Genomic DNA, 13,265 nt, shown 5'->3' on the forward strand with positions numbered 1-13,265 from the left:
TTTTAAACTGGTAGATAAAAAGAGATTCTTCATGGAATGCTTTAAACTTTTGAATAGTTTATTTCTTGTGTTAAAATCATTTAATCTTCATAATATTGATAGATTAATTTTATATAGCTTTATTATGTTAATATTTGACATAACTGAGCTGTCTTGGGCCTTTGGTCCATTAAAATATATATGTATTTGTATATGTAAAATAATAGGAGCCGTGTCTGTTTACACATACATATTATATGTGTACATATATATAAATACATGCATATATTTTAAATATATCAAATAAATGTAAATATCCTGAAATATTGAATGGATATTGAAATATTGCTCTTTGTGACAAATGTGGATTTCCCAGATCAAGCTATGCTTGTGCTGACTGTTATCAGTTCATTCAGGAAAACCTTGATAGGCAACAATGAATTACATCTGGAGTACTACAGGAGGGCAAGCCTATATTCAATACATCCATCACAGTCAGGATCTGATACTCACCCCTCAAACAGAGCTTTCCTTACACATGGCTCTTATTTCCCATAGCATTATTGATAAAAGTTGATGACTTAATCTGTGTGAGTCTGTGTGATTGCTCTGCCTATTCTTCAAGAGGCCTGAGAAGGCCAAACATCTGTGCCATGGAGGTTCACCTAGCAGGTTACCCACCCTTCTTCCTTCTGATGAAACTCGATCCTCAAGTGTATTACCACACTTCGGGAGTTTATGGAAAGAAAACTGCCACTAATTGTCTCCTAAATGGCAGGGTTTATTTGAATACTCACATACAACTGAACAAGGCAAACTATTTACACAAAACATTAAGTACAAAAAATATAATACAATTTATCTGTACATAAGTAAGATTCTTTTAGTTTCCATAAAATGTTGGCAGAGAGGTGATGCTCGGGGTGGGGAGGGAGGTCTCAGAAGGGAGTAGTGCTGTGCTCTTGGCAAAAGGCAGGGCCATTTTATGACTTCAATGTTAGAAGCAATGAAGAAGGTGGAGATGCTGATATTGGAATGTGCCTAGGGCAGATACAAGGTGACATTTGCCATAATAATGATTCATCTTATTAATGTTTGGTTAGATGGGTGTGAGTTTGGTTTGGTTGATTGGTTGGGAAGTGTCCCTGCTCACCCCTTTTTGGAAGTTCCATAATTGGTTTCATGAAAGACAGAATTAGCCCTGCCTGGGTTGACATAATTAGGGTCTTAAACTGGTTTCTGAAAACAAGCTATCTGCCAGGTGTCATTAAGCACAATTTGAGGCAAGGGCCTGACCAGCTCTCAGGAAGAATATCAATGCAGTGGGTTAATGAGTGAAACAGAAAAATGAAAGCTGTAGAAAAGACCAGTACACATGGCTAGTAAGATTTCAGGTCAAGTACTGACAGCCAAACATAAAGGCCTAATAGTGTGGGTTGCCCATTGTACCAGGAAGAGAACACTCAGTAGCCAGCAGCAACTCTACACAGAGCCAAGTGTCTCTTCTCTAAGGAAACTGATGGGGAAAGGCAGAGCTCCTTTCTCTTGAAATGCTCTGTGTGACTAATAAATACCGCCTTTGAAGCTTTAATCTTAACATCAGGAACAGTCCGCAAGTTTACCAAGGGCTGAAGTTGGCCTAGAAGAAATTTCAATGAATGAGCAATCCCAAACAATTTTATTTTGTATCACAAAACAGGCAAGGAGGCATAGCAGGTGTAAAGTCAAAACCAAGTGGTCACAGGTTCTGCAGAATCTTACACTGGAAAAAGCTGGTGCATCTTATTGGCAGATGAGGTGAATATCATGGTGATTCAGTGGTTGGAAGCTCCCACTGTGCATGCTTTGGAAGCAGATCTATAAGCTGATTCGAGTCCACAGTCACAGTGTAAGAGATCAGTGGTCAACTTCAGCATAGAAGACACTGCTAATGGTTTAAACCCAAGCGAAAAATAATAATTTTGTGAACTTTTGAGCAGTTCTGATATTGGATTTGCAGAATATGACAAAACAATCCAAATGATGTTCCAGTTGGTTCTCATTTCACAACCTGTGTGGCTGTAAGAAGCCTGTATCTGTTTTCGGTATATCTATGTATGTGCATGAAGAGCAACAGAAACACCCACTGACTTCTACAGAAACAGAGCTGACTCTCCTACCCCAGGAAAGGTTCTACTCCATTCCCATGAAGATGTAAAAGTTAAAGCAACATCAGTTTCTTGCAGGCTGAAACAGGGTCACTTCATCTGGACACAATGCACTCTTTATCCTGTTCTGAGAGCAAAACCACACTCGAACATGACACATTTATCTCATTTTCTGTTCCTGAGTTCAAAGAGACACACGGAGTAGATTTCCTCAAAGTGTATACAACCACCGAGTGGCTTCTAATTGGGACAATCAATAACCAGGAAAGCGACAGCACATAGCTTATACAAGGCACTAGCAACTTTGTACAGGGAAGTCAGTACTAAATCTTCCACAGATAACAGGTGTCCTTTATTGTCTGGATGGAAGAGCAGTTGTGTTTATCAGAGCCTAGGCTTTTCTTTTTGCTTGCATTTGTCTAACATTGGAACCAGTCGGTATTCAATTCCCAAGAAGCAGAGAAAGATGACGATTATGGCTAATCGACTGGTTTTAGGTCCTTGCTGGATTATGAAGGGGTGGAGATTTTCCTGCCTGATTTGCATTTTAGTGATTCCCCATAACTGCTTTTCCTTGATCAGTTTAGTTCCAGGTACAGTGTCTTCCCAGGAAAGCACTTCTACCTGGGAACAGAGTTGGTATAGGCTCTGGTCATGGACAATAGGTGTAAAGGGCAGGACATCATCTTTCAAAGAGATCATGTACTAGGGCTGGGACTTCATTATGAACTATATACTATTTGTAGGAGGCTCTGAATTTGGTATCCAGGAGACTGCACAGTCTTTGCAGTCTGAACTATTTTAAGAGACAGGTTTCCAAGTTGCTTCTGCAATATGTATCAAATCTCTGATAATGCAACATTATGATATGAAACCCACAGAGAAGAGTAACGTTCACAACTTCTGTCAATAGTTCAATGTTGTACATTATCCACAGGGTTTTTGTTCCCTGAAGGGTACAGTAGCAAACTGGAAAAGAACACATTTTCTTTGTATCATGAGATAATCCAGAGAGACTACCTCAAGGCCATAGATTAGTATTTGTAGAGCTTGTAAAAATCTCTTTACATCATTTTAATTAATGATAACAACTGGGAAGGTAAGCTGCAGAGATAAACAATCTCTGGGCTCTGGACAGTAATTTCTTACATAGCATTCCCTGTGGTACATCTCTTAGGTAAAAAGAAGCATTTTTTTCATAATGCTCTTTAGTAATGGGTAGTAGATATTATCACAAACCCATGGATAATAATAGGCTTTGGAATATTGGCAATGGTGTATTAACATAAGTCTCTAGATGCCCCATGAAGTAGTAAAGGTGTAAGAATGATTGGACAAACTGGGTCTGACCAGTTCCATCTTTAGACTCTAGAAAAACACCAGAGAATTTCAAAGGAGTCTAAGTTTACTGTTTTGACATCTCCATGGAAAATGATATTTTTGAGCCTGTAGACTTGAAAATAACCTGTCAACAGTTGATCTAATACGGTATCACCCATTGGTACATGGCATCTGCTATTTCTAGTTGGGGCTCCCAAATTGTCTTTTGAGACAGTAGCACTAGTGTACTCCAAAGTGCGAGTTAAAACATGAACAGCCCACCAAAAAGTCTAGGAAACTTAAAAGTTAAAAAAGTTGATGACCCTGGGGAATAATTGATGAGGAATTTGGCTTGATTTGTTGGGGAAATATTTGTGGTTTATTCAAAAAGGAAAAAAGAATTCAGAAAAGAAACATGTGGTTACATGCACAGTAGGCTGTGTTTAGGCAAACTGATAGTTCAAGTCAGATATATCTTTAGGATGACATCTCTTGAGCTATTCAACCACATAATAGCATAGTATATAGATGGATTCCTCTTGATGAGAAATTGCCTACAGTATTGAAGGCAAGACCTGTCCTTAGCAGGTCTTAGCATCTCCACAGCAGATGCCCTTACAAACATTCAGTTTATGACTTCTCTTCAGTTCCTTTAGTGTCTCTGTCACTTGATCATGCACTCAAGAAACCCTCTTCTTTTCCATCAACATACATGTTTTTAGGTAGAATTTACTTTAATATGCATTTTGATTCATCCAACAGGACCAAGATGCTTAAGTGTCATGAGTAAGTCTTAAGGGGCAGAGGCATAAAGGTGTTTAGCTTGCATTGGAAAGTTTTGAAGGAAAAGTCTAGGACTATGAGACAGAATTTTCTGTGAAGCAGAGCATCTCCCAGTGTCCAAGAATTCCTTAGATCACCAAGATAGCTTCAGTCAGTATGACAGAGCCCACAGTTCCAAGAAAGTCCCCGGAGCATTTGGAAATACCTCTGGCTATGAAGAGTGCAAATATTTTACTCTTTATTTCTGCAGAATGTCATTACTTAGCAGGATCGATGACAGTATTATCAGTGAGAGGACCCCAAACAACATCGGGACCAACTTCCAATGAATGTTAGTGTGACTGAAGCCAGTTTCCTAATGAAGACCAGACTTGAACCCTAACTCCAGAAGATAAGTTGATTAATGTCATTTAACAACAGGTTCAGTCAGATACAACTTAAAGTATTAATTCTACTCTGGTTTTCTTTCATCAAAAGGCAAAAGAAGAAAGAGATGAAATAAAGAAGCAATAAAGGAAAGGAAGAAGGGTTGGGGGGAGAAAGTAGGGGAAAAATGAAAATGTCAGGCCAGAATTTAAAACAGGACCCATAGAGTACAACCTAACTCAAACGTGTGTGTGTGTGTGTGTGTGTGTGTGTGTGTGTGTGTGTGTGTGTGTGTGTGTGTGTGTGTGTGTGTGTGTGTGTGATGTGCTAATGAGAAGTCTGGAGTGTGGTATACACTGCACCAGGAGCTGCAGCTGTACACCTGCAGAAAATAAGTCATGCAGCAGGTAGTGAAAACCAGAATGCAGCTCAAGGCACTCCTAAGAAATTCCTCCAATTGTTTGGCTAAATAAGAGCAAAGGACTGGTGGCTGGAGGTGGGGATTTGAAGGGAGAACGAGGCAGCCAAGGAGGAGACTTTTAAAAAGCAATACTAATATGAGAAAACTGTCTTACTTTGAAAATGAGAACTCTGGGGTGGGGTTACTATATCAAACTGATGAAGGCCAGATTAGAGGTCATTTAGAAAGCATTTCCTATCAAGTGTAGCCATAAATTCTTGAAATATTTGTACTCTTCTTCCCAGGGGAAAGAAAGTGACCTTTTAAACTAGAAATATTCAAGAAGGGGAGATTCTTTTTAAAACACTAGAATAGTGCTATGCCAGGAGGATTTATTCTTTTCTTAAAAGAAAGCAATGAGATGAGTTGAAGCATCCACTAAAATTCCACCCTAGAGACAATGAATAAATCATCTGACACGTTCTGTCTGCTGAGTGTGGATTTTAAAAATGTGTGTGTAATGGAGGCCACATACACTGTAGAAGAAGTGTGTGAAATGCCACACAATGTCCCATCGCAATATTCCCATATGCCATTTCCTCACAATCTGACACATCTCCCAGAGCCCATCTGCTGTTTTAATTTCAATTTTAACACAGAGTTATGTCTGAAAAAAATGTGTTTATATGAGAATAATTTGTGATTAATCGTAAGATTTTTTGGAATGTTTTCTGAGATTGCTTCTTTATATTCCATGGGGGAAAACATATACTCATAAAAACCCTATAATCTTCACTCCTCGTGCTATACATTTGCATAGAACCTGAAAGTTTAACATATATGACTGCCCTTAACATATATGACTGCCTACTCAGGCCTTTATCATAGTGACCAGTGGCGCAGACAAACCATTTGTCTTCACCTTTAAAATGCATTAGATTGGTATCTCTACACCCTGTTTCAGATGCTAACCACTCTTCTTTACTTGTCCGATGATCTTAAGAGTAGCCTTAGAACAATCAACCATTGGGATGAGAAAGAGAGGCCACTAAAATCCTGACCTTCTCATCCATTACTGCTTATGGTACATCTTGACTGCTTCTGTCTTGGAGCAGAAGTGGGACTCAGTAAGCTGGAGGACAGGGAGGCAGCAACTGAGTAACAGACACCAGAGCCGTTCCCTCCTCTGGTGTTGGGGCAGCAGGGGACAAATGAGGAGACCATGGTACTGGAGTGTCGCTTCAGTGGGATTGCACTGAGCTCCAGAAGGACAGCTTTACACACCTTTAATGCTTTTGATAGGGGCCATTGCTACACATTGCTACACATCAAAGATGCTGAATACAAAACAAAAAACAAAAAACAAAAAAGCCATTAACATCAGTTCATTCAACACAGCATAACACAAAAAAATAAAAAATAAAAAAGTAGCTTTCAATTACATCAGTTAATTCAACACTGCATAATACAAAAAAATTAAAAAGTAGCTTTCAATTACAGTTTGGTATTTCAATATTTTCCATCATAAATCAAGAATTTTCTCCTCATGGAGGGAGGGAGGAAAGGGTGTGGAGTCTATGCAAATGCTCAGACTGGCTCTTCAGCACCCAGGAAGGTGGCCTTCACGCCCCCATCATGGCAAGGAGCTTCCTTGGATGACACAGAATCCAAAAGTTAGAGTAAGATTAGTTTCACTGCAAGCTGTAGAATACTGCTGTGTCTCATTGGCTGTTCTCTGTTTCATGTGTTCACCAAACAGGGATGACAATCACTGCTCCAGACCAAAGCAGAGGGTTTCAGTAGACCATGACTTGGCAGGTCCAGGGCAGATGGAATCCCTGGGCAGGAATCACTCCAAGTGCAACAAAGCTGTTTCCAAGAACCTATAGAGTCACTCAGGTTGAGGGAGTTGGCAGTAGCCACACCTTCATTCTGTGAATTACTCTGGACCCTGTGTGTGGGGGGAAGATATCTCTCAGATTAAAGTGCCTGGTTATAATTGTTTGTTTGTTTGTTTCCAAGTTAAAACATCCTGACCCTCTGCACTTAAAAGCATGACAATGCTATGCTTCTGAACACACTTTCTAACATGGTTGGCACATTTATGAAATGACACTCATGAAAACAGTAGACCAGTTAGAGTTTGGGATGAGCATAACACAAAATGTCATACCATGGCTCACTTCGCAACACCAAAGGTTTTCTACAGACCAGATTTTCACAACACCACATTTAGGTATAAGGGTGTGCGCTTTTTTGGTAGCGATGGGAAAGTCCTGGTTTGAAATGCACTTGAAATGGATCCACACATCATCTCTGAAGTCTCAGAAATATGGGCAGTCATGGAGCACAGCTTTGAGGAGCAGAGAGTTTACAAGGAGCCAGAAGTGTAAGAGCTGCTAGTATTCATCATAATTGTTGAGATCTGTAAAGTAGGCGTTGGAATAGGTCTTCCCAGTGAGATGTGGGTTGAAGTATTTGTTTCTCTCCTCTAGGATCAAGTTGTTTTTGTTAAATGCCTGTAAAATATGTTTGAAAAGATTGAGAATGCTCAATAAATAGTGTTTCAAATGAATAACATCAAAAGAAGCATTGTTGAGTTTGAGCTCTCTCTGAGGGCTCTATTAGTTTGGAAAATGCCTTCTCATTTACTGCCTTCTTAGCTCATTTGTACCAAGGAAGGCTTGGTTACCAACTGGATGAGGGTGGCTGTCTTCAACAGCATCCGGTTTACGTTAGTACCTGAATCAGGATGGAACTGAGGGAGCAAGGATCAGAAATCCAAAGTCTGACTTTCTAGAAAACCTCTAAGACTCATGCAAATTTATATACACAGCCCAACTTACCATCTATACCCGGGATACACTGATGTGCTTCTAGACTTCGAGAGAGAGCTGCACTTAATGTGATAATTTTACTAATCCTTTGAGAGATTCATAACTGTATTTTAACCATATCATCTTCCATTCCTTCCTATTCTTCTCCCAGACCCTTTCCTATCTCCCAAACCATCACCTCAATATTCTATTTTTAATTTTTAAAATAAATAATCCAGTGGCTCCAATTTATGCTGCCTACAGACCCCCAAGTGTGAGGCCATCCACTGGAGTATAGACCAGGAGCCACATGCTTAAAGAAATTAGTCTCCTGGCCCAGATGCCATCATCATTTATCAAAGACCTTATAGGGCTTTTCTGAGCACATGAATTGACTCAGACACCTTAGTCTCTTTTTACTCTGTACTTGTTAAAGGGTGTCTGTTCTCACTCTCTGTGACTCAGATTAAAGTCAGAGAGCCAACTTATTCCAGGGAGAAGGTAAACAGTGAGAAGAACAAGATAAAGATGAAACAGATAACAGAGGTGAACTTTAACTAGTCAAACAGAGCCATTGAAGGATTCATTGTGGACTAGGCAGACACCCACACACTTGGGGGTCTTTCCATCACGGCAGTAACATGTCTAATACCATCTCACAATGGGAGACTACACCTGAGGTGAGAACACAGGTCAGTTCAGTTACCTACTACTGACTGAAATAGCAAGACTACAGAGTCGATGATGTGCTGGCATCAAGCTGCACCGGCTCTGCAGTTCTGTTTCAAAGGCCAGTAGCTCAGGTTTTCCCTCAACGCTAGAGCTCACATCTAATAGACTGTGGGTGAGTCCTCCGTAGATCACTTTCTCCTTAATCCATCATCCTTTTGTAAAGACTATATTTTAAAATTTTATACAATTTTTAAAATTTTACATACTAAACTACATTTGCACCCCCTTTCCCTAGTCCAACTTGTCTCTTATCACCCCAACATTTCTCCTTCCCAACTTCATGTTTGCTTGTCTGATTGCTTGCTTAATAACCTACTAGGTTCAGTTAATACTGTCCATATGTTCATGAGTATAGGGCTATCCACAGGAGCATGAGAAACCAACCACGGACTATATCCCCAGTAAAGAGTGATTCTCCCTCTCTGAGTAACAACCCACTAGCAGTAGCTCCTCAGTATAAAGTAGGACCTTGAGATCATCACTGCTCTATCTGTGCTTGGGCTGTGGCTATTGATCTGGTATAGTTAAGCAGAGGTCCTCTGGGACCATGATTGTAATGGCCGTAGCATATCCATCCATCAGACAGAGTTCCACAGCAGTTCTCCCAATTCTGCTCTGAAATAATTTCTGCCTCTTATTCCACAATGTCCCCTGACTCTTGGTGTAGGGTGTACTATGTATTTTTATGAAAGAGAATGTCATCTCAGGGAGAGGTTATGCCAGCATTGGCTAAGGGAAACATCTAACTCAACAGGAATACAGAAAATTAGTTGGTCTTGGCTTAGGAGAATTACCTTCATGACCATAGAAAATAACCAAAATGGGTTCAGCATACAAAAATCCCCATGTTGTTCCAAGACCTCTCATATCCATGCTGGTCCACATGTAAGATCATTGAAACTTCACAACATGGAGTTATGCATTATTATATCCATTTTACATAGGAGCATACCAAGTTTGAAGGGAACTCAGCTCATTTCCTCAAGTGCACTCAGACATCTGAGTGCTATAATGTGGCCTTTATATCAGTTGCCTTTATATCGCTTGCTGCTCAGTCCTTGGCTGAAGCACTTAGTTGAAAGACCTCTTTTCAAAGGCAAGAAGCAGAGATGTAACAGCGATAGACACTGTCTAAGATTTGCTATCTACCAGCATTTTATGTCATTTTTTAAAAAACTTTTATTTCCAATAGGAATAGGCAAATAAGAAAACAAAATTCCAAAGACCTTCCCTCCATCCCCAAGAGTATCCAGCCAGTACTCACAGACTTCCTACAATTACTACAGGGGATATACCAAAAACTACAAACTGTCTACACTCACCAAAGAGCACGCAGCCAACACCCAAAGATTGAAGTACCTGAACTCTCTGTATCCATCACCAGGCCCACCACCACTGAGCCTGGCTGGCAGCCCCAGGGTCATCTGCTTTTGTGACCTACCTAGCTGCAGCTGTTACTGCAGATTACTCACCTTGATGGCCTCCACAGAATCGTATTTGTCCAGTTTGTTGATGTGGTTAGTTATGCTGCTGTTGAGGGCGGCGGGAGAAACAGGATGGATGACAGTTGCATCATGGGACTGCTGCTGGTACCGCTGGCAGTAGGTGTAGACAAGCAGTGTAAGGAGGCAGCCGAGGATGGAACTGCTAAGCCCCACAGCCATCATGTGGAACATGTTGAACTCTGTGGAAAAGGTCAATGCCATATCATGCTTGAGAAGAATGCGGTACTTTATTCTCAAAGTGCCCAAGGGAAAGGAAAGCCAAAAGGAGGTACTGCATACCCCAAGGTATAGATGTCAAAGTACTTTAGTTCTAGGAAATGTCAGGGTCTAGAAAAACTTCTCTGAAAGCCTGGTTCTAATTAATGCTATTATAGATTAAAATAATTTCGTCAAACCTCTTGAACATTGTTAGTATTACAATTGAAATGCAGTTGCTTTTTTTCCCTGAAGACCTCAGAGAGTCTTCAAGAGCATGGTGACCATTGGCTTGCAGGTTTTCTACAGGAAGTGTGTCTATGGACTTTAACAGACTGAGCATCTATCTATCCAGCATGACTGCAGTCTGCAAAGGGAGAATTCATTTGGGGCTCTGAAGTGCTGCACTCCTATAAGCCAGGCTTTTTCCTGCTTTGTGTTTGATTTAATTTTAAAAATTAAATTTTTCTACTTATATGAACTATAATATTGTCAATTGTATTTTTGTAAATACAAATCTTGTCAATAGATAAGAAAATAGAAGTCTGCCACTCCCCCCTCTCTGTTTTTCAAAATAGAGTTTCTCTGTGCAGATCTGGCTGTCCTGGCCACCTGCCTCTGCCTCCTGAGTGCTAGGATTAAAGGCATGTGCTACCACCACACGGCTCCCTCTTCTTTCTCAAACAGCTACTGTAGCTAGTTTTGGCTGTTTCTTTCTAGAGATTATGCATAGCTTTACTCCTTTCTGTCTCTCTCTCATTTGCATATTAACATGTGGAACATTTTTTCTAATTAGCATTTAGGTGAGCTTATAAAAAATATCTTACTCTAAGAAATAAAGGCATCAGAAATAATCTTTAAGCTGGACTTAAATTATTCTCTTTGGACCCATTGTTTCTTTAATAGGCCCCTATTTTCTTTGAGTTTTTTCCTTGAGTTATTGGCAATAGAAACTCAAAAAGTGAGCTGCAATGATATCTAGAGAACAGGAGTGGTTTGATTGGCATCCTGGCAACACACCAAGAGTTATGGAAGGCTTAGGAAACAACCATCTGTAAACCTCCATGTTTGTTGGGAAAACACTGCTGTTGAAGTTCCCAACCTTCCTTTAGTGCTCAGAGCAGGGCTAAGTAAGAGTCATGTGAAGCAGACTGTGGTTCCCTTTCTCTGACTCTGCACTGACCCTAGAGGACTAACTGCCTTCTGGTTGTTAACCTCATGTCTTCACAGCTCAGGAAGCATTGATAGGACCCCTGCCGTCTCCCTCAAGTATTGTCATGTAATGCAGACATTTGGTGGTTTCCCACAATCTGTCAACCCCTGAACCAAGTGAGACTGTGGAGGAGCTAGTAAGCATCAGTGTGGACACAGATTGACACCCGTAGTATAGAGGAAGTCCCTGAGAACATTAGAGAAGACATAGATCTGTCAGCAACCCCAGGACCTGTGGTATTTATAACTGACTCCCACTGGCTTCCTCCTTCGGAGTCTGCAGAACTACCTTCCCTGTGCTCTGCGCCCATTCCTGACACTTGTCATTCAGCAGAAGTTCCACCCTACCACTAGGCCAGCTCTGACACCTGGGAAATATCACTTGCTAATATTCATCAATGGACACTAGATATTGGAGCTTTAGAGCTCTATCAGAATCCCTATCCCCACCTCAAGTCCCAGGTCAAGAAGACCAGGACAGAAGCTGAGCCTTAAAATTTGAGGCATGTCATCCGACCTGACCTATGATACACAGTAGAAGTTAAGATCTCTTACATGACCCCTGACCCTGAATTTACCCATGTACAATGCTTCTGTCTGCTCCTTGACACCATGCTCTAAGAACTTAGATCCCTGAGTTATTGACCTCCCTTATTGGGTCTACCATTAACAATGATCAACACATATTTCTAGATGCACCGAGATTCTAAACAGAGAGTGGAGTTCCTACCAAGTCTACAGCACTGTGGCTGGATAATGTATTGAGAATGTCCTATATGACCATTCAATGGTAAGACCATAGAGGAAAGTTACAAACCTTGGGCATTTCCTGCTTTGTCATAGAATCTGTAGTGGGGCAGTACTCTCAGCATGCAACTGTGGCATAAAGAATTCTGCACCCTTTCCACCAGCAACGGCAAGAATTGTGTTGTTTCTACTGAAGATTGTGGCTATAGTATGATAAGCAAGGCTGATCTCATATGAGTTCTTATTTCTGTCTATTTTAGCTGGTAGGACTCCCCTGAGTCAGGGCCACACTGATAAAAATATGTTCTGCTGCCCTGATAACTCATATTTCATGGTTGCATATGGGAGATGTACAGTGGTCTCCTTATGCAGATGTGCGTCATTAGTCAGATGAATTATTCCTGCAGGTGCCCAGGGAAGCTGCGGCCAGCTGACATCTTTATGATGAGATTATTCAGTCTTCGTGTCTGCTGCAACTAAAAATAGCTAAGTGGAAAGGAATCTCAATAGGAGCACATCATCTGCAGAAGGAAAAATGGTGCCTACTAAATCTAAGATTCTGCACACTGTGGCTCTTCCCTAAAAATATGCATTGTCTTTTTAACATTTACCTATGTATTGTGTGTGTGAGTGTGTGAATGTGTGTGTGTGTATGACTGCATACATGTGTGTGTGTGTGTGTGTGTGTGTGTGTGCACATGTGTGAGTGCACGTACTGGTGTGCTGGTGTGCTTGCACATATGTGGGGGTATCATGGACAAAGAATAACTTTTTGGAGTCAATTTTCTCCTTTCACCATATAGGTTCTTGGGATGGAACTCAGGTCATTAGCCTTGGTGGAAGACCCCTTTCCCTACTTATCCTGGTTATTAGCCCATCATTTTTCTTGGTTTTTGGACTATAAGGCTAGTATGGAGACCATCCACCCAGTTGGTTCATTTGGATTGCCTTCTGCACAACATTTGAATGATTTTTCACTAATGGAGATAAAACATCTATAACACTTTTCTAAACCTCCCCAAACACTCATGCTAGGCAATTGGTTATGTTAAACCCATCACCT

The 13,265-nt window shown here is 40.7% G+C and overlaps 1 protein-coding gene across 2 annotated transcripts in view; it reads right to left on the reverse strand.

Moving 5' to 3' along the window:
• Positions 1-739: 739 nt before the first annotated feature.
• Sema5a (semaphorin 5A) overlaps positions 740-13,265 on the reverse strand; it is a 433,267-nt gene continuing 420,741 nt past the window's right edge. Inside the window, exons 22-23 of one of the 2 annotated variants that reach the window (XM_032898665.1) lie at positions 10,016-10,227; positions 740-7,514 (exon numbers count right to left, since the gene is read on the reverse strand). In XM_032898665.1, coding sequence (XP_032754556.1) covers positions 7,395-7,514; positions 10,016-10,227 — 332 coding nt within the window. In that variant the 3' untranslated portion in view covers positions 740-7,394. The remainder of the gene's footprint in view (positions 7,515-10,015; positions 10,228-13,265) is intronic. The other variant, XM_032898666.1, reaches the window with a different exon arrangement.

Source organism: Rattus rattus, chromosome 3, assembly GCF_011064425.1.
Source record: "Rattus rattus isolate New Zealand chromosome 3, Rrattus_CSIRO_v1, whole genome shotgun sequence".
In the NCBI taxonomy this organism is placed as follows: domain Eukaryota; kingdom Metazoa; phylum Chordata; class Mammalia; order Rodentia; family Muridae; genus Rattus; species Rattus rattus.